A 22010-nucleotide genomic window follows, 5' to 3' on the forward strand; every position below is an offset into this window, starting at 1 on the left:
GGGCCCCTTCACTCATTTGACCTTCAGAACCTTTCTAGGACTGAAACCATTTCCCTGGGCTTGAATGTGTGTATTTTTCCCCTTGGAAGTAATGGTCTCAAACAAAGATAAAAACAACAGAATGTAACGAGCATGGGCATGGTATTTATTTTAGATTTCAATAAACAGGTGTCTAGTTTTAGAAAGGATAGTCTGTCAGAGCACATGCACAGCAAGCAAGTGTGATCAGGATGATGGATCAGGAACTATTCCATTATGAGTTGGGTCTAATGTTTATAGTTAAGTGGTACGTGCTTGGTTCATCTTTTTCCCTGTTTTCATTTTCATTTCCCACAAATTAAATTAGACTTGATAGATTGACCACTTTCCTAGCCCTCATACGTAAGGTGTGTCATTGAGATAATTGCTTTAAAAAATGCCCTTTAAAGCAGCTCACCTTGGTGCATGACTGTTTAAAAGAAGCAATCATAAAAATATTTGTGTGCAACCATGCTTCAAGTTTCTCTTGTATATGAGGTAAACGTGGCTGAGGAATGTGCAGGATGAAAATGGATTTAATGAGATGAATTTAGTTAGGCTTGATGAGGTAGAGCCGAATCTAGGATAAATGGGATTTTTAAACCAATGAAATTAGACTTGCGTATTTTTGTATTTGCAAAATGGAGTTTCTTAGAACATGTGGCATGGTCCTGGGATTCACAGACACCGCGCACACACTCTCTCTCACATAATGCGTGAGCAAGTGCACGCGCGCACACATCCTGCCCTCACCCAGCACACAGGCACAGTGAACCGGACCAGAGGGCCCTGCAGCCAGATGTCCCCCATGTTGTCCCAACCCCCTTCTCTCACTAATTCTGGCTGGTGAAGGGCATATTTGGCAAAGTTTGCCCCCCTTCTTTCCTAGCCTTACTGTGCCTTTCTACCAACTCAAAGGGGAAAGTGTTGGCTTTGGGGGCTTCCCATTTTGGGGGACAAATGTGGTTGTGGATTTCCTCCTGATTCTCTTTGTCTCCATCCCATCAAGTCCCCCATTTTCTGATCCAGAACCCAACTTGTTTTCCCAGGCTCCCTCCTACAACCAACACAAACACAGACATTCACCAGCAAAACAGAAGCTGTTGGAAAGCTTTTTTGGCTGCTGAAATGGGCTCCTGTCACCAGGACATGGCAGACTTTTTGCTGTATTGTCTCCCAGGCCTGGCCCCGGTACTCCAAAGAGAACTTTATGTAATCAGTCTTTACTGACATGTGACGTCCTGTCATTTTCCTCCCCTTCGGCTCTGCTGCCGCCCACAAATCAATAACATTGCCTGGGAAGTTCAAGCTGGTTTTTGCAGCCACCCAACTTTGTTTCTTAAAGGGTATGTCAGAAAATGTAAAGTTTCCTAATGATATTTCTGGCTGATGACACATGGCAGAGCTGATGGACTATTTATAATCAGTGGCACGATCGCAAGCACATTATTTTTATTTCACTGGGGTGGGGTGGGGGGGGCCTGTCACTTGCAACCTCTCTTTGCAGACATGTTGATGCCATCCCCACCGAAAGCAGCTAAATCCTCTGTGCAGAAATTGCTTGCACTCTCCTCTTTGTGTTAAGAGCTCCCTGGTTCAAATAGCAGTCTTTTTGGGGGGTGTTTTGTTTTGTTTTGTTGATATATATATATATATTCCTTTGCCTAGTGGGATAATGAGGGCACGGAATGATTTGTAGCAACCGCTTAAAATTCTGGCCATGCCTGCTTCCTTCACTATAACTGTCTCCAGTTGCCGTTCAGGTCCCGCAGCAGCCCTCTAAGTGTGGGTGTGGCTGGCAAGACTGAGGCAACAGACAGCTTCTCTGTCCAGCACTGCTCTCATTTTAGTCCTGAATATAGCTTTGCTATCTTTGACTGAGTGCCTACTAACTTCTACAGGAGCTCTGATGGTATAGTGGTTACACATTGGGCTGCTACCACGAGGTCAGAAGTTTGAAACCACCAGCCACTCCTCAGGAGAAAGACGTGGCTTTCTATTCCTGTAAAGAGTTACAATCTCAGAAACCCACTGGGGCCGTTCTATCCTGTGCCACAGGGTCTCTGTGAGTCACTGTGATGGCAGTGAGTTTGGTTTTTGTTTTGTTTCATCCATTCGTTTGGGTGTTGAGATTTACTCTGCGCTAGGCCCTGTAGGCATTTTGTAAGCAATAGCTCCCGTAACTCTTTCACATCTGTCTAAGGTGAATGTTGTAATGTCCGGAACAGAGATAGAGGAGAAAACCCGGAGGTTAAATGACTTCTCTCCAAACTCACACAGCTTCTCTCCAAACTCCCTGGGCTTCCAGGTCAAGCCTGTCCTAACAAGTCACACGTGCTATTTCTGTGTTCTTTCAAATCTCGCCCTGCGGATGTGCCTACTCCACAGGTGTGGCTGACATGGCCAGAGAGACGATGGCCTTACTCATTCCCAGCTCAGGCAGCTCGATGAGGTTAGAGGCAGGCCGGAGTGAAAGACGCAAGACTTAGAAAGCTTTCCCCCTCGGGGTAGTACCAAAATACACTAGAAACGCACACACCCCTCTCCTCCTCACTGACCAGCTATCTAGTTACGCAGCAGTTCACGTGTACAACAATAGTAAAAATCTACGCCCCGACCACTGTGCTCATTAAAAACAATAGTGGACGCCAAGGGGCTAGGTGAGAGCAATGCTGGCTCTGCTGATTAAGGTCACGTGTCAACCCGACTGGGCCCTGAGTCTCAGTGACCATGAGTCTCAGTTATGCGCTGATGTCATTTGGCAGTCAGGTAATGGTGTCATCCTCTTCCACTTAGTGATCTGATGAGATCATCCTCGGTTTTTGCGTACAACTGAGTTTTCACGTAATGACCTCGTCTTTGGAACCTAACCATGTGGACACGTGAGCCGCTGGTGTATACAAAGAAGAGAGTTTTGACTCTGCAATGGACAGTGGTGTCTCTTAAAAACATACTGAGTCTTGTTTTGTCTCTCTCCTCTTTTACTGTTTTTCCACAGGACAGAGTTTAGGGTATGGATTTGTTAACTATATTGATCCAAAGGATGCCGAGAAAGCCATCAACACTTTAAATGGACTCAGACTCCAGACCAAAACCATAAAGGTAAGAAGTGATGTGCTGCCTCCTCACTGGGGAGACAATGGTTACATGTCATCCCTTTGATCTAATAAACCCTGCCTGAGCCCCAGCTAGTAGTGTGCTCTTTCTCTGGTCAAAGACCATTTACCGTCCACCTGCACGAAATGTGAGGCACAGACCCCTAAAGAAAGGCGGAATAGTCGCTAAGGTGAAGGGAAGGACCAAGAGCGGTGGGAGCTCCATCCCAAGGCGTAGATGGGTATCGAGAATGACTACCAGACCAAAGAGGGCCTGTGAACCTAAGTCTGCAGAAATGGCCAGCACTGAGCCAAGGGAAGAAGGCAAGGCAGGGAAGCAGCTTGAGACAGAGGAAATAGTGCGTGCACAGCTGTGAAAATGCAAAGAAACATGGCAAATAATTCTAGTGCAGCCTCGTTGTGATTGAGGAGGTAATGGGAAAAGGTGGGGATGGGGAAGTAGACCTGGGCCAAGGCAGGAAGGCTTATGTGCCAGATTGGCAAGGTCGGGCTTCCCTTCAGGTAAAGAGGACCCTCCTAGCAAATACTCTAAAAGGAAACAATAGCTATAAGTAAAGGTAATTGTGTCATAGTGGTGGGTACTATAAAATGGATGGGAACATAGTAAAGGAGCTACAGAGGGAGGAGCATTCCAGCAATCAGCCAGCCCAGTAGATAATACCTCAGGAGGGTTTGTTTTTAACTTGGTGGGGGGGGGGGGGTACAGGGGGTGGAGCACAGTTACCCAGAGCTTGCTCCTACCCATGGAGGTTTCTGAGGCTGAGTGTCGCTCTTGGTTCAGACTTCTTGGCGTGATGAACCTTCAGGAGATGGCACTGTTTGCTTGAGAGCCCCCTGGGGGGGGGGGGGCTGTGATGTTCTCCTGGATGAAGCCTGCCCTCTCCTCAGACTCCTTCCCCTTTTCCCCCCACCTCCAGGCAGCGTCCTGTTTGAGGGCAGCTGCCAGCCAATTAATGAGTCCCATCCTTCATAGCCTATTAAACCGCAGGGAAGTGTCTCCTGGGCGCGCTTATCCTCACGACAGCAGGTCTGACGCAAAGTAGGACAAAAGAGAAGCCTCTCCCAGAATGGAAATCTATAGATGGCACCAGCTCTCAGAGTCTAAAACACAAAGCCAGAACTTTTTAGCCCAATGAGAGACTTTCCCAGCATCTAGACTAACTGAGGAGATCACCTATCTACGATCCTCTTAGCAGGGAGGTAATCAAAACGAAAACAGAACAAAAGTCCTTTCTTTGGGCAATAAGTTCTGTGATTATCTTTGCTTGCTTCCTTCCTCCTTCTCCTGTTTGGAGCAGCTGTACTTCTGCAACCAAGTTTAGCTTATTTCTGAAGATGATTGCTTTCTTTCCCTGATTTGATACCACACAAAGCCCCCAGACGGCCCTGATGCAAGCTGCCTCTTGCCTTGGCTTTTGATCAGTTTAGACACATTCTCTAAGGGGGAAATAATCGAGTTGTATAATTATGGGGTACACGACCCCGAGAGGAGATGATTAATTTCTTTCAAAGGAGAACCATACCTACTTTTATGCTGTAAGTAAAGATGGGGCACTTGTGTCAGTTGACTCTGAAGGGACCTCACCAGGCTGAGAGCTGTATTTGTGGATTTGATTGATTTTTTTTTGTGCTATCTAGTTTAACATTGACTATCAGACATTTACTCCTCCTTTGACCTTGAAGTGAGCAAGATGCCCTCCCCCACCTCACTTCTACAGTTTCCTTGAAACCTAAACTCTTCCCCAAAGGGTTTCGGTTCAAATCATCAGCCATCCATTCTGTTCTTGTTATTTTAAGTATTTCATGAGTCCCTTGGGTTTGGTTTTGTTTCTTTCCAAAGACTGAGTGGACCAGGCTTCTCTGTCTCCTAATGCATCCCCTGGCCCATCATCCCATCAGAAATGGTGCTTTGTCTAAGTGCTTTGTCTTAGAGACAAGGAGCATTGATTATTTTCTTTCTGGGAAGAGCCACTCTGCTTCCGTCCCTTATCTCTCTCCCTATTCCCCATCCCCTCACCCACCCTGCATCTAAATGCTGCCAACACATTTGCACCCGGCAGTATCATGGGCTTCTGAGGCACTGTAGGATTCAAAATGCATGATGCCACGGCTGAATCAATAATTTCCATTCTCTACTACGAATGAAAATTTAATGTGCAAACCTGGGAATTTCGGGCCTTTCATTAAAGCAGTTTATTTGCCATACGAAAAATTAAGTTTGAGTGATAGGTCCTTTTATTAACTCTTCTTCCCTTTCCTAAAGGGACACTGTGTTTAAGGTAAAAGTCATTATTAAAGGTGGGGGATGGGAAGCAACTCCTTTTTGTCTGCTGTTAATAGTCTCATCATTTATTAATTTCTTAAAATTGCTTTTTTGCCATTCAAGCCGGTGTTTATGTCTTCTGCTTCCGTTTGCTTTGATAAGTGACATGAGATTCATCTCTTTACTCTGACTCTCAAGTAGGATTGGATAACCTGCCTTATTTGTGGGGTGGGGAGGGGGTCGGGGGTGGGGGAGAAACAATTCCTTCTTTAAAGTCATGCAATCCAGGGATTTTCCCAGAACCACTTCAGACATGTTTGCAAGCTTCACTTAGGTTTGTCTCTCCTGCCCTCATTTCTGCAGCATTTCTGGGGTGCTGGTAATGAAAGGGAGCCCTCGGGCACCCTGGTTAAAGCCCTTGGGTTGCTCACTATAAAGGCCAGTGATTTGAATTCACCATCGGCTCCATGGGAGAAAGATGTGAGAGTCTGCTCCCAGAAAGACTCCAGCCTTAGGGACTCAGGGTGCCATTCAACTCGGTTCTGTCAAGTCTCTATGAGTCATCATCGATTGGATAGCCAAGGGTGCTTTAAATGTAACAAACAAAATAGGTGTGGGCAAACTGAATTCCTAAGCTGTGAAGGGAAAGCCCGTGTCTAAAGACTAGATTCAGGCATGTTTCTGGGAAGCCTGGAGGAGTGGTGGAGGCTGTGGGGAGCTGGAGAGAGCAGATACCCCTGCGTTTTTAAGCCCAGAATGTTGCCAGCTCTTCCAGTTATTCAAGGGAAATAGAAATCTAGATTTGTTTTAAAAAATACTAAATCCCCCAATTTATAACAATTGACAACCAATTCAAAAATTCCGAAGCATTATGTCACCAAAACAAACTCACTGCCATTGAGTCGATGCCTGCTCATAGCAGCCCTGGAGGACAGGATAGAGCAGCCCTGCGAGTTTCTGAGACCATAACTCTTTATAGCAGTGGTTCTCAACCTGTGGGTTGCGGCCCCTTTGGGGGGTAGAACATCCCTTTCACAGGGGTCGCCCAATTCATAGCAGTAGCAAAATTACAATTATGAAGTATCAATGAAAACAATTTTATGGTTAGGGGTCACCACATGAGCAACTGTATTAATGGGCCGCGGCATCAGGAAGGTTGAGAACCACTGTTTTATAGGAATAGAAAGCCCCATCTTTCTCCCACGGAGCAGCTAGTGGTTTTGAACTACTGACCTTCAAGCCCAGTTTGTAACCATTATGCCACTAGTGTTCCTCAAGCATTATGTAGCTGGGTAGGGCAAAAAGAACTTCAAACTTAGATTTAAATGCACTCAGTGCAGGGCTGGACGCTAACAGGCAGCGCCTACTCATACAAGGCACCCCAGATGATGGTCCTCTGTGAAGCGATATTTATTTTGCCTGTACAAAGGGAGACATGGAGACCCTGGTTACGTAGGCGGCTATGAGTCAGCAGTTTGAAACCACCTGCCTCTCTGCAAGAGAAAGATGAGGCTTTCTACTCTTGCAAAGAATTAACAGTCTTGGAAACCCACAGGGGCAGTTCTACCCTACCCTATAGGATCGCTTTACATCAGAAGTGACTCGAGGCCAGTGAGTTTGGTTTGGGGTTTTTTTAGAAGGGAGACATAATATGACTGCATATGAATACTGAGCCCGTGCAGCAGACAGGGCCAGGTATCTGTCCTCCAGGAGCATGCACCCTGAGCACTCGCCCTCTGAGCACCAAGGCAGACAAGGCACCAATGGATGTCTGTTAGCCACAGAAGGCTGGTGTGGATGGCGACTGCAGAGGCAGCATCTCTAGATGCTAACTTATTTGGTAGGACGTGGCAGCACTGGTTCTCACTCCTTATCTTGGAGATCATGCACAGAGAGTGAAGTGCCTTGCCCAGAGCCACACCGCTCTTCAGCACTTGACCTGGAGAGAGCGTGCAAAGATCCATGGCAGATTCTGCCAAAAGCTTTTAAGGGAGATAATAATATTCACAGTACCCAAACCAACCAAGCTTACTGCCATCAAGTCAGTTCCAACCAGGGACCCAAGATAGGGTTTTCAAGGTATAGATTTGCATAGGAGCCTCATCTTTTTCCCACGGAGGAGCTGGGCGCGTTGAACCATGGACTTTGTGATTAGCAGCCCAATATATACAGGCCAGCGCGCCCAGGGCACCTTGATAACAGGATGGCTCCCTCATATGAGTGCTAAACCCTGTGTTCAATGCTCTGCTAAACCCTCTACATTCTTGATATCACTTAATCCTTGAAATGTCCTTGAGGCTAGGTGCTTTACTGTTTCTGAAAATTGCCCTGTGAGTAGGTGCTATGATCTCTTTTATACAAATAAGAAAACTGAGGTTCGAAGAGGTTACGAGACTTACCCAGGGCCACACACTTAGTAAGTGAGGTTTAGAGTAAGGAAAACAGACGTTTTAAAAAGCAATCACTGGCAATGGGCCATGAATGTTGGGATGTCACACTGCCTGTTTGCTCCGTGGCACATGCATTCTGGGAGGCCGTGTGGGTGTATTTGGTTCTGCAGACAAATGTGCGCGCACACACACAGGTTATACTTATTGGCACAGGAAGGAGGCTTTTTAAAAGCAAACAAATCAATTGCACAAAGAAACTTCCAGGTGCTTCAGTAAACTGGTTTGAGGTTCAGGGTTCTACCATCAACCGGGGACACACCACACTCACTTCAATGGTTTCTTCTCAGCAACAGGTATTTCGCAGCCTGCTCCTTTCCAGGCTCCGTACTGAGTCACGGGATTAAGATGAACTTGAGGTGGTGTGTCAGAGGCAAATGGGGTATAGAGGATAGGCTTATATTCTCAGGATTGACTCCCCATTAGGCAAGTGAGTCCTTCTCAGCATTTCAAGCCCAAACCCAAGTGAAATGATTTGTAAGCCCATGTAGACCTTTGAAGTATTGTTGGGGTAATTTTTATTGGTTGGTTTGTTTGTTTTCTGTTTATCTCCAGAAGGAACCACATTCAACTCTGAAATTTGGAGTGAAATAGCTTTGGGTTTGGGAAATGATTCCCAATATTCTTTGACCCATACCTGATAAACAGTCTGAGCCTCTCTGGGGGCTCTTAGAGAATAGCCCCTGAACTTACTCTATAACTTCAGCCTCTTACTAAGGTGCAAGAAGCCCTGGTGGTGCAGTGGGTTACTAACTGTGAGGTCAGAGATGGAGAAAGATGAGGCTATCTGCTCCCATAAAGATTCAGTCTCAGAAACCCCGTGGAGTAGTTCTACTCTACCCTCCAAGGTCATTCTGAGTTGGAATCAACTGGGTAGTATGATTTTTTTTTAATGCAAAAGCAGGAAATACAACTAAGGAGCGCTAGATGAAATCCAGTCACATTGGGTCCAGTTGGATTAATTAGGAACAAAGACAACAGGATGGTTCTATATTGGTAGGTGCCTTTGGGTCAATTCCAGCTCACAGCAATGCTCTGTACTCACAGCAGAGCAAAGCATTGCCTGGTCCTGCACCATCCTCACAATTGTTGTGTTTGGCCCATTGTTGCAGCCATTGTGTCAGTTCATCTTGTTGAGAGTCTTCATCTTTTACCCTGACCCTCTTCTTTCCCAAACATGATGTCGTTTTCCAAGGATTGGTCACTTCTGATAACATGTGCAAAGAGCATGAGGACAGAGTCTTACCATCCCCTCCTCAAAACAGCATTCTGGCCATACTTCCCCCAAGCCAGATCTGTTGTTCTTCTCGTGGTCCCTGGTACTTTCTTAGCCAGCGCCATCATTGAAGTGCATCACTTCTTCCCCTGGTTTCCTTATCCATTGTCCGGCTTTCGCGTGCATGTGAAGCGACTGAAAATACCATGGCTTGGGCCAGGCACACCTTAATCTGCAGAGTGGCACCTCTGCTCTGTAACATTTTCAATAGGTCTTATGCAGCAGGTTATGCCCAATGTGATGGGTCTATAGTACCTTTAGCAAAGGAATCTGTACACCGAAAGTTCGAATTGATGCTAAAGTTATGCTGGAAACTTCAGTAAAAAGTGATCTAAAATGGAATTTGAGAGTGTAGTACTATACCCACTAAACCCTTCCAATTTCAAGCTGAATTTGGGAAGCCAGATTATAGAGGTATTCACAGGAGCCCTGGGGTTTTAATGGATGACACAGGGAGCTGCCAACCACAAGGGCAGTGGTTCAAACCCACCAACCACTCCATGGGAGATCAATGAGGCTGTCTACTCCTATAAAGATTTACAGCAGTGGTTCTCAACCTGGGGGTTTAGATCTCTCTGGGGACTGAACGAACTTTTCACAGGGGTTGCCTAAGACTATTTCCGATGGTTTTAGGAACTGAACTGAGACACTGTCCCTCTATCTGTCTCCAAGAAGGTCCACCCCATGCAGATAGGTGCACATATGGAGTCATCACAACATGAGGAACTGTATAAAAGGGTTACCGCATTAAGAAGGTTGAGAACCACTGCTCCACTGATTTACAGCCTCAAAAACCCCAAAGGGGTAATTCAACTCTATCCTATGGGTCGCTATGACTCAGAATTGACTCAATGGTAGTGAGTTTGGAGTTTCCGTGGCTCTGTGTTCAGAAGCACCTGTATGCAACGAGACACAAGCACATAAAGGAACAGCACTAATACAATGGGGGGTGGGGCTGGAGGGGGAGGAGAGGGAGAGGACATGGTCAAAGTTAAGCCTCAGGAAGTTTCGTCTGGCAATGAAATGCCACTTGAGGGGGTTCTGTTGCTATGGAAGGGTCTTTTTGTTTTAAATCAGCTATGTTCAGTCTATTAGGAGTTTTTCACTGGTGTAAAAAGACAAGACATGTTTATATGTAGGTAATTTGGACAATTTGGAATCATAGCACGAAAGCATTATCAACCATGTCCAACCCAATCCTGTTAACGTTACATAACAATCGTTATGCTTCCTTCCTTTTCTCATTGCATTACATATGCACAAATCACGCTCATGTATTCCTAATAACTGCAAATACTGCTCAACTTACAAAAGTGTGTGTCTATGTTTTCCTTAATGTCACATATATGTCCTTAAGTACATTTTCAGAGCATAGCTTCCATGCAAACTAGAAGCGTGAGTGATCTTGACAAGGCATGGGATGAAGAAGTAAGAGGGCTGCCTCCCACATTGAATGCTCCCAGGCTGGTTGGCAGAAGAGAATAGAAAGCAGCCACCATAGCAGGAGGCCACCGCACGTTTCCGCGGAGCAGGGCTACAGAGGGGCCCGTGTGTGAAGGAACAGCCTGCAGAAGGACAAATCTCCCTGCTCTGGGAAGCAAGAGAACCAGCCTCTTTTCTGGCAGCCCCTCAGTGCCAAGAACACTGTTTAGCCATTTCTCCATTCTCTCTCTGTTCTTCTAAGAGCGCTAACAGTGCTCCAGGGGATCTTTCCACACTTCTGCAGGTTCCCGTTTGCCCCTCCTGCTACTTTCTCTTGCCAGGGGTCACCAGGGAGCCCTGCCTTCCTTTCTCCCTCCCCCTCTCCCTCCCGAAATTCACCTGCCTTGCTAAAGGCCTCCATTCCGCTGAAGCATCTTTTCTTGCACTCGGAATAAGCAATTATTTCTCCTATCACTGCCCTTAATGCTTCCCGGAGAGTTAGCAGATCCTGTTTTGCTGACGAGTATCACCCCACCCAGCAATGATGGACTGCCTCCTTCAGTCTTGTTAATAATAAAAAGGCATTTTCTCTCCTCCCCCGGTACAGCTATAGTCAGCCCAGTGCAGGAGCGTTTCCTGGCCAAGGTCAGCGGGGGCGGCTGGATCATTGAATCCCCAAGGAGCCAAAGGAGGGCACGTGGCAACACCAGTGGAAACTGGAGACCCGATTACCCTAGTTGTGCCAGGCTGCCCTCTCTTGTGGGACATTTTATTTGACTGCTCTGCTTAACCTCCTTTGAGTGACTAATTTCAGGAACAGGGAGAGGAGTTTAAGAAATGGAAATATAGTTCTCTTCGTTTCTTTTTCTTTTCTTTTTTTTTTTTTACCAGCCCAGTGGAGTTGATTTAATCCCACTGTCTTAAAGGTCGTCCATTCACGGTGTTCGGAGTCGGGGTTACCAAAGAAAATTGGACACACACCGGTTAGAAGGATGCTCTGGTTTTCAGAAGTGTGTGCAGCAAGGTGTGGGGGCTTCAGCAGTCTACCCGTGTGAAAGAACTCAGCAGTGTTGATGTGAGCGACTTAAAGAATATCAGCATAGCCTTAGCTGCTGGGGAAATTCTGGATACCAGATCACAGGAAATGGTGATCTCTTCTTGTCCTTGCTGGTCAGCTCAGACCAGGCCTCGTGGTCGCATGTTCCACATGCGAATGAGACAATGTTATCCAGAGGCAAACCACCGAGGTGGCGACGAGGGCACTGCTCCCAATTGAGCCCCCATGGTCACTGTTCCACTCTCTGGGAAAGGAAACTCTTCAGTGCCTCGAAGTCCTGTGTTTCACGTCTCCAAGAAGACAGTCTGTGACTCCACCAGGGTGGAACTCCTGCCGTAAGTGGCAAGACGTCCTTTGTCATCTGAGGCATGCAAGTGGAGTCACTAGACACGGTGTAGTAAGGAGGCCTGGGCCATACCAGAGCCTCACTAAATGACCTTAAAGGACTCTTCCAGCCCTTAGATGCTCTGTGTTGTTTGTGGGCCTAGAGCTGCTCTTCCCAGACCCGAAACACTAGCCAGGTATGGTTATTCACATTAAATGGAAATTTAAGAGATTAAGATTAGGGACATTCCAAGTGCCGTGAGTAGCTCCAAAGACCAAAAGCCAAGCTCCCTGCCATCGAGATCATTCTGACTCACAGAGACCCGATTGAACAGGGTAGAACTGCCCCCTGTGAGTTTCTGAGGCATTAGCTCTTTAGAGGAGTAGAAAACCCTGCTTTTCTTCTGCACCTGTAACTACTGACTACCATTTTGAACAGTGAGGATCTAGAACATTTTCATGATCCCTAAAAGGTGAGGACGCGTTTGCAGGCGCACAACATCCCAGTCCTTGAAGATTACAGAATCACTTCTTTCTCTCTGGTGATCCTGATGCCTCGAGGTGAGACCGCTCATAGAGTAGCCCCTCCCTCTTCCCTGTTAGTGTCCATTCAACAGAGCTCTGTGTTAAGATGCAGCCTGGAGACCAGCCCCATCGTGAACTACTAGGGTGAGCTTGGCCAACTTGCTTTACCTCCCTGGACTTATTTCCTCATCTGCAGAATGACCCCTTCTAGTAGCTCAAACGGTCTAACCAGTTAAAAAGTATGACCCGATCTTCCCAGCTTGGTAACTTTCCCGAGCAAGGAGCAGTTGGTGCCAAGCACAGCCTTTATTTCACTGCCCAGGTTAGTGTGGATTGGTGGAAAAGATCCAAGAACTTGACTCCATATCTGGATTTGTCTTTTAGTTCAGCTATTGGTATGACCTTGGCCAGTATTTGACATCACTGAGCCTGAATTTTTCATCTGGAAAAAGGAACTAAATTTACCTCCCTTACAGGTAACAACAGAGAGCCCTGGTAGCATAGTGGTTAAGTGTTGGGCTGCTAACATCAAGGTCACCAGTTCAAAACCACCAAGCACGCTTCAGGAGAAAGATAGGGCTTTCTACTCCCGCAAAGAGTAACAGTCTCGAAAACCCACAGTGCAGTTCTACCCTGTCCTATAGAGAGCTGCTGTGATTTGCCATCAACTCGATGGCAGTGATTTGCCATCAACTCGATGGCAGTGAGTTCGGTTTGGGGGGGTTAGTAACCATGGCTTATAATGAGTACTCAAGAAATGCTCCTCCATGTTAAAGATTACAGTGATAACATCACCCTTAAGGTAAACAATTAAATGAGGAGAGAAGGAAGGCCAGTCACCATTTCCCATCTCTGTGCTTCAGGGTGGACAGAGAGCAATGAGTTGAAGTCTGGCTGAGATCCAAGCAACATACTCACAGTGTAAAGATGCCAGTGTGCTTATCAGGGGTTGCAGTTCAGTGAGGAGACTGAGAGTCTAGGGCCCTTAGTTGAAGAAGATCACTCCCAATAGGCCACCGCTTCTGATAACTAGTCCATGCACATCTCTCCTTTCTGCAAGCTGTTGCTCAGACAACATAATCCTTAGACTAGGTATCTTTGACAATTTGGTGGACTTCGAAAAGGAAGTTATTAGATGCCTGAATCTATCACCAGGCTGTTTTTACATGTTTTAACATATATGTTGCCTACTCTGTGCCAGATACACTTATAGTATTATTAGTCTTCAACTCCATATTTCCCTCTAGCTCGTTCTCCACATCAATGAGCTCCTGGAGGAGTTCAGATCTACTGCATCCACTATATGTAAATCCCACTGCATTGCGGAGCGCATTCACTGAGCTCCTACCCTATATAAGGTTGCGAGGCTAGATGCCACCACGGGGAGCTTGGAAGAGCCTGCAGTGGCCACCACAATGCTCAGAATAACATGGGAAGCATGTCCTCACAGATGGTTCTGATGGGAGGCAGGGTCTGAGAGCTGCTGCCATTGAAGTGTTGCTCATCTGTAGAAGTCAAGGACAGAGCAGTCATTTTAGCCTGGACCTTCTGGAGGAGCTGGTGTTCAGACCGGGCCTTGGAGAAAGTGCAGGGGCTCCCCTGGGATGGTAAGCACACAGCAAGAACAAAGATATGCATGTAGAAGCCTTCAGCACACACTCAGAAAACTGGCCACGTTTCTGCTTAAACTGAAGCACAGGGTCCATGAAGGGATTAGTAAAGGTGACCCATGGGCCAGATCTCAGAAGACCTTGAATGCTCAGGTCCAGGGTTTGGACTTCCATCCTGAGGCTTTGGGGAAACATTTGTGCTTTTGTTTGTTTGGGGGGTTTTTTGGTTTTGTTTTTATCAGGGAAGTAGCATGTTCAACAGTCATTGGAAATGTGTTACCATTAGGTTTTGCCCCTGATAGAAAGTATCCTGTATCAGTAAGCTAGGGAGGGAAATAAGAGGAATGGAGCCTCCAGGCCTTCCTGCATTGGAGGGCTTAGAAGCAGACACCTGTCGTGTCTGTGGGTGAGGCTACAGCTATAGACACAGGGAGATGATCCTCAGAGTCAAAGCTGCTGTTTCCAGGAGCCGCCTGGCTCCTTTCTTCTCTGCCTGCTTCTGGGGGTGGGACCAGAGGTCCCTGGGAGGCTCTGTTCCTAGAAGGCCCTGGCAGCTCCAGAGTCTGTTCTCTGCTACCATTCTTCTGGTCTCTGTGGAATGAATGTCCCCCAGGGACCTGTCTGTGCTGGGGAGTTGTGCGCACTGAGAGAGCAGAGTGTTCTAACAGATTGGGGGAAATCTGTAGCTTGATATTCTGTAATGATTGGTGGGTGTGTGCCCGTGTCTCCTCTGCTAGACTAATAGTCCTACATGTTGAGGACTGTGTTCTATTTATTCATTTCTACACCTCCTGTGTCAAGCATACGGCTTGATGACATGGCAGTTCCGTCAGTCTAGCTTATTGAACGCTCACTGAGTGCCAGGCCTAAGCACCTTACATGCGCTAATTTATGCACTCCTACAGCTCATTGGCTCCTCAACTACACAAAGTAACTTCGAGAAGTTTGTGGGAAGACTTCATTATCTTTTCATCCCATTTCTCCACGAACATTTTGAAGCCCCTTTATGTATCTGTTATTCAAGTGACGTAGCTAAGAAAAGTGAAGTGACTTGCCCTGAGAGCAGCCAGCGAGTGGGTGGTCAGGATTCAAATCCACTTCTCCGCAACTCGAAAGGCCTTGCTGACAGCCCTTTCCCTTCCATAATAGCTACTCAATTTCAGTGGCATAAATGAGAACGTCCTTGGAATAGCCTGTCTCAGAGCACAGTTATCTGCTATGCTAGCTGGCACGTTATCATTGAGACCCACAGGATAAGGGGAGAGGACAGGATGCTCCTGGTGTGTGAACTACAGAAGAAATAAGAGGACAGAAGATTCAGAGAAGACAGATGGGAGCACATTAGAAGGGAGGGCTTTCTCAACCAAGGTTCAGGATGCTTCATGAGGTCATGGGTGAGCTCCCTGTCCTTGCAATGGCCAACTGTCATGGAGCCTGCCCTCAACTCTTTTTTTTTTAAACCATTTTATTGGGGGCTCATACAATTCTTATCACAAGCCATACATCCAGCCATTGTGTCAAGAACATATGTATATTTGTTGCCATCATCATTCTCAAAACATTTGCCTTCTACTTGAGCCCTTAATATCTGATGCTCATTTCCCCCTCCCTCCCCACTGCCCCGTATTTCATGAACCCTTCATTCATATATTATTATTATTATGTCATATATTACACTGTCTGACGTCTCCCCCTGCCCTCTTCTCTGCTGTCCCTCCCCCAGGGAGGAGGCCATACGTAGATTCCTGTAATCAGTTCCCCCTTTTTACCGTACATTCTCTCCACCCTCCAAGAATCGCCACTCTCATCACTGGTCCTGGAGGAGTCATCTGTCCTGGATTCCCTGTGTTTCCAGTTGCTATCTGTACCAATGTACATCCTCTGGTCTAGCCAAATTTTCAAGGTAGAACTGGGATCATGATAGTGGGGGTGGGGAGGAATTATTTAAGAACTAGAGGAAAGTTATATGTTTCATCGTTGCTACCCTACACCCTGCCTGGTTCATCTCCTCCCCACAACCCCTCAGCAGGGGGTGTCCGGTTGGCTAGCATTGGGTTTTGAGTCTCCACTCTGCACTCACCCACATTTTCAATGATATGATTTTTTTTTTGTTTCTTGATGCTTGATACCTGATCCCTTCGACAGCTCGTGGTCACACAGGCTGGTGTGTTTCTTCCATGTGGGCTTTGTTGCTTCTGAGCTATATGGCCACTTGTTTATCCTAGAGCCTTTAAGACCCCAGATGCTGTATCTTTTGATAGCTGGGAACCATCAGCTTTCTTCACCACTTTTGCTTATGCACATGTTTGTCTTCATTGATCGTATCAGGGTGGTGGGTACCCACTGATATGGTTTTTAGCTCTTTGATGTCTGATAACTGGTCCCTTCTGCACCTTGTGTGGTCAGACAGGCTTGGTTGCTTCTTCCATGTGGGCTTTGATGCTTCTCAACTAAATAGCCGCTTGTTTATCTTCAAGCCTTTAAGACCTCAACTCTTGAAGCCAATTCCAGCACTGGTTTACTGTGCAGCCCATTTTAAGAAGAGCATAGTCCACTGAGTACACCAGTGTCACCTCTGTCACCTTTGTCACCATTTAGTTGAACCTAGCTGTAGAAATTGGCAGCTTTGTTAATAGAATGCCTCGATTATAAAAACATCCATTTTGTTAGTGACTGTTATTTTAGGGGACTAGAAAGGACTCCCAAAGAACCCCCTCTGTTTTCCACGCCAAGGTCTAAACCAAAAACAGAGGTAAGCCCAAAGAACAAAGTGGGTGGAATCCGTAGGTCTCCTTTACTACTGTATTGCCTGTGTGGCCACAGGAACAGCTGAACACTGACCTATACACAGTGACAGGCTTCCACAACCTGTCACAGGTGCTCTTAGGCCCTTAGGCCTCCCCACAGGAAAGCAGAACCCACCTCTGAGAACTTGGGACCTAGACCTGAGCGAGTACTCCCTGGGGCACCAGGCTCCCAACTGAGAAGAGGCAGCATTGGCCCAGTTCCTCTACTGAACTGTTCTATTGGTGCATTCACTCCATCTGCCGGGGAGGAGTCGAGAGAGGCTGTTCCTCCACGTGGAAGGAAACACCGGGAGCAAGAAGAGAATCGAGAATCCCATTCCAGGACTACACTCTATACTACATGTTTATTTACTTACCTCCCTCACCAGACGGCAGGATCTTTGAAGCAGAGGCACCCCTAACACCCAGCACAGGCCTGACACAGAGTAGGTGTTCATGGAGGGGAGGAATGAACAAGTTCTTGTTTTTGATGCCTAATGTTTCCCTAAAGGATCATCTACGCATGCACGAGAGGGCTCCATGTTTTCCACATCCTCTCCCTTTGCTGTACCATGGCGGGCCAGAGAAGCACAGGGTGCTGTGTTGCAGAAGATTTGGGACTTTGTTCCCCCCCCGGGCCATGCTGCTCCCCTTGCCCTGCCTAGGTCAAGCCCCGGCTGGAGCAGCAGCAGGAAGCCACCGGTACCATGAAGAAGAGCACAGAGGGTCTGGGAAGTAGCCCTCAGCCCAGTCCTGCTGCCTTCCCTACACTGGAGGGCTTCCCTCAACAGTAGCGAACACTACTTCCTTACCCTCCTGGGGGAGAATTGCTGAGGGCGGTTTGGAAAGCCACTTTGGAACGTGAGAAGGACTTCATGGATATGAGGCTGCAGGATTTTCAGGAATCGTTGAGAGGAAATTCCTGGCAATTGAGTGGGAAAAGATGACCCAGAGTCCACCAGGGTGGCAGATGAGGACAGAGCCTCTACAGGTAGTGCTGCAGGGCTTGCTTTCTTGTCCGGTCGAACTCGAAAGGCCCTGAGGGAGCCCTGTAAGTATAGTGCTTGTATGCTGGGCTGCTCAGCACAAAGGCAGCAGTTTGGAACCACCAACTGCACCCCGGGAGAAAGAGGGAGCCTTTTACTCTTGTAAAGAGTCACAGTCTCAGAAACTCACAGGGGCAGTTCTACCTTGCCCTACAGGGTCACTATGAGTCAGAATCAGTGAGTTTAGTTTTAGAAGGATGGCTGGATTCTACTAGTTACTAAAAAATAAACTCAACCCCACTGCTAGTGATTTGATTCCTACTCAAAGTGACCCTACGGTAAGGTGACCAGCTTTTAACATAGGTAAAGCGGGGCACCAGCAGGACGCCATTGATAAAACTCATATCCTGGCAAAATAGCCACATGGCAGCCAAAAACCTATACCCTAGTTTGTTGTGCATTCTTTCCAAAAAACGGGACTTTTTTTAAATGCCGTGGGACATGGGAAAAATTGTTAAAAATCAGGTCTGTCCTGCCAAAAGCAGGATGTCTGGTCACCTTACCCTATGGGGCCGAGTAGATCTGCCTCTGGGAGTTTCCGAGACTGTTACTCTTCATGGGAACAGACAGCCTCATCCTTCTCCCATGGAGCAGCAGCCGGTGGTTTCGAGATGCTAACCTTGTTATTAGCAACCCTGCGTGTAACCCTCCACGCCACCCGAGCTCTCTACTATTTATTAAGTCACTACGAAATTCCAAGTAGATACTAGGCACATTAAATATATTGTCTCAGAGTTTTACAACACCTCACCCAATGGGATTGTCCCCCTTTTTCCCAGTAAACAGACTGAGGTCTATTGAGATCAACTCCATCGCTCAAATTTGCACAGCTAGTGAATCCTAGAGCCAGCTCAGAAGCAGGTCGGGCTTTCTGTGGGCTACAGCATTCACAGCGCCGTCAGAGGTTGAAAGCCTGAGGAACGGAGAGGGGCATCAAAACCCTTGTCAGGACCATCCACAGAGCTGGCCCCTCGTGGCCACCTTTTGACCACCTTGACCTGATGGGACAGCAGTGGTCTCCCAGAAGAAGATCAGCCCGGATCTAGAAAATGCCAACCTAATCTTCAGAGTTTCTGGATGAGTGATTACTGTCTCAGGCAAGGGCAGGGGACAGGTGTGGGAGGGATGTTGAGGGACTCTAAGGTACTATTTCCAGTATCCAAAGCCTCAAACTGTAGGGGCAAAGTCTCAGTGAGATTATCATTTCAGTAATGGCTGACCCTCTGTAGGGGCTGAACGCCAGAGATGTTTTTAGAAGAATTTTTAGGAGGACAGGCTTTCTGGACAGGAGAGAAGAAGTATAAAAGTTCCAAAGCGAGGAGAAAAGCCAAGCTTGTAGCTTGGTAGAGAAAGAAGAGGTTTCTGTTCATCATGGGATTCCTCCCTGTTTTGTGGCTGGGTCTGTCTCCCATCGATTGCAATCATTCTCCCTGCCTAATATTCTGCTTCTCTGACCCATCTATTGGGGACATGGTCTGGCTGTCTCCTTTTCCTGAGCAGGAGCTACACCCCTCTGTTCTCCACCTCTGGCCCCCCAGAAGGGATGAAAATCAAGGACATCACTATCCATTAGTCACTGAGTGTGTACCAGGTAAGGTCTGAGACCACAGGTACCTGATATTCTAACTTGCATATATCAGTGAGGCCTACAGGACACGGGCTGGGCTTGCAGGAAGACTGTACCTGTTGTACTAAGCCCGAGGCCTTTATCTTGTTTGTTCTTAGAAACGTCATTTAAAGGGTTGCCTTCGAGTCGGTTAAAACTCGTAGTAACTCCATTTGTTGCAGAGTGGAGCCACTCCCCATAGGGTTTTCAAGGCTGGGCTCTTTCAGAAGCACAGCAGCAGGGCTTTCTCCTGAATTGCTTCTGGAAGGGCTCAATCTGCCAACCCCTTGGCTGGTGGTCAAGGGTTTGACTGTTAGCACCACCCGCAAAGGAGAGCTGGTGTCAGCCACCACTCCGGCCCCTCCACACGTCTTCACACCTGCTTCATCACGAGTCTTGGCTCTGTATTCTTTGTGGCCCATTTAATCCCTGCTTAGTTTCCCTTCTCTGTGTTCCAGTTGCACCTATATATAGCCCTGGCAAGGCACATGTCTTGAGGCATTGTGAGAAATGGTCTCTATGCTTACTCATTCATTCTTCCGTTCAACTAATATCTGCTGGGTGCTTCCTTTGTGTTGTCTCCCCACACACACACACAACCCCCACCACCACCACCACTTGGAGGTTCTTTACTGCACAAGACCATGCTGTATCTAACACTATATCCAGCTCATCACAGTCCTCAGGAAATGTTTGCTGAGAGAAGACCTCTAGATGATGTCCATTCAGTCCTTCTGACCCTAGAAGGGAAATAGGAAACTTGGGCCTTAGCTTATCAGGGAAACACAGCTATGATTCTAGGTATTTGACACTCAGTGACCTCCCCCAAGTCCCCAAGTAGGGGAATCCAAGTTGCAGTTAACCTCAAGCAGTCGTGGCTGGCGGCATTGGTCATCTTACACTGGGGTGTTCATGCACCTTTTCACTAGGTGTTGAGTACCCTTCAGGGATTGAGCTATATGCTGGGATGTATACACGTCACGACCTCAAGAATATCAACAGACGAGCTGGGAAGATGGTGAGTCAAGGTCTGAAAGGGCTAAATATCGAGGGTAAGTTCAGATAGCGCACCTTTCAAGAAGAAACAAGATCAAGGGAGGCTAGCCAGAGGAGGTGGCTTTGTGCTGAAACCTGGGGCGGGGGAGGGCGGGTAGGAAATAGTAGCCTCTGAGCAAAGGCATAGAGGTGAGCGTGAATGCTTGGGGGAGCGCAAAGGTCATTGAGATGACTTGTCAGTAGTTGTCAGCCATTAGGCAAGGGTGACCCTCATTTCTGAGCACTCATCACTACAGCATTTCCATGTCCCTTTCCCTGTCATCCCCCCACCTGTCTGAAAACTCATTCTGCTGGGTCGTACCTTCCTAGTCCCAGGGGCAGGAGAAGTTTCTGTGGAGAAAAGAGCCCTCTCTGAGCAGTTGCATTGGGTTCTTGGTCTGTCCGTCCCTCTCCCTTTTCTTTTACTTAAAGTCATTTCCAATATTGCCCTTCAACCTCCCCAGTTCTTCCACACCCCAAGTGTACACAGGGACCTTACACGTAGAAGTCCTTCTGTCTCTCACCCGTGTGCTGAGATGAGTCTGAGGATGCTTCCCGGACAGCCCCTGGGTTTCTAGAAGTAGGCACTGCAGCGGGATGCCTCCCGCCACCAGCAGGAGGGGGCCAGTGTGGCAGATTAGTCACTCACATCCCTTTACCTGTTGCATCAACATCTATTGTTAGGTCTGGAGCCCATAACAGGACCTGGCTTCTCTGTCACTGAGAGGGAGTGATGGCATGGGCGAGGGGCCTGCTGCTCCTTCTCCTTCAGTTGTCTCTGCTGAACCTTCTGCTCAAGCCATTTTCTCTCTTTAGGACCTCGGGATTACGGTCCGCTTTGCTGGGGGAGGTTTAGTTCTTAATGCCAACGGTCCATTTGGCGTGTGCAATCCCTCTCCCGCCAGTTGTCTGCCAGTGTGCCTTCCAGTAGTGGTTTGCATGTCTCTGTGATGGAAGTTATGCCACTGGTATTTTAAATACCAGCCGGGTCCCCCATGGTGGACAGATTGCAGCAGAAGCATCAGATTAAGACAGACTGGGAAGAAAGGCCCGTTGATGTCCTTCTAAAGATGAGCCAGTAAAACCACGATAGGTCACAACAGAATACTGGCTGGTAGAGGTCGTGCTGGAAAATCAGCCCTGCAGTCGAAAGGCTCTAGGAATACACCGTTTCTGCAACAATGGACTCTAAAAATTCCAGCCATCATGCTGATGGCGAGGGACAGTGTCATTCTGTCATGCTCAGGGTCACCACGAGTCGGAGCCAGCCGGACAGCCACTACCCACAAGGCCTTTTGCCCACACACATGCACAAGCTCACCTCACAGCCTTCGCGTGTGTGGCGAACTGGCTGGATAGATTAAACAGAACTCCCAACTGGAAAGCGTGAGTCTTCCAGGCCCCGTGCTGTCCGGCGATATTAGATGTGCTCCAAAATGACTGTTTTTGTCATCTATTCTGAGCCATAACCACCCAGAA

General features: G+C 47.5%; 1 protein-coding gene across 3 annotated transcripts in view; it reads left to right on the forward strand.

The window, feature by feature from the left end:
* ELAVL4 (ELAV like RNA binding protein 4) overlaps window positions 1–22010 on the forward strand; it is a 106811-nt gene that overhangs the window by 76555 nt on the left and 8246 nt on the right. For all 3 annotated transcript variants that reach the window (XM_075539738.1, XM_075539739.1, XM_075539740.1), the window contains one exon: window positions 3017–3120. In XM_075539738.1, the coding sequence (XP_075395853.1) occupies window positions 3017–3120 (104 nt within the window). The remainder of the gene's footprint in view (window positions 1–3016; window positions 3121–22010) is intronic.

The sequence above is a fragment of the Tenrec ecaudatus genome, chromosome 1 (genome assembly GCF_050624435.1).
Source record: "Tenrec ecaudatus isolate mTenEca1 chromosome 1, mTenEca1.hap1, whole genome shotgun sequence".
Lineage (NCBI taxonomy): Eukaryota > Metazoa > Chordata > Mammalia > Afrosoricida > Tenrecidae > Tenrec > Tenrec ecaudatus.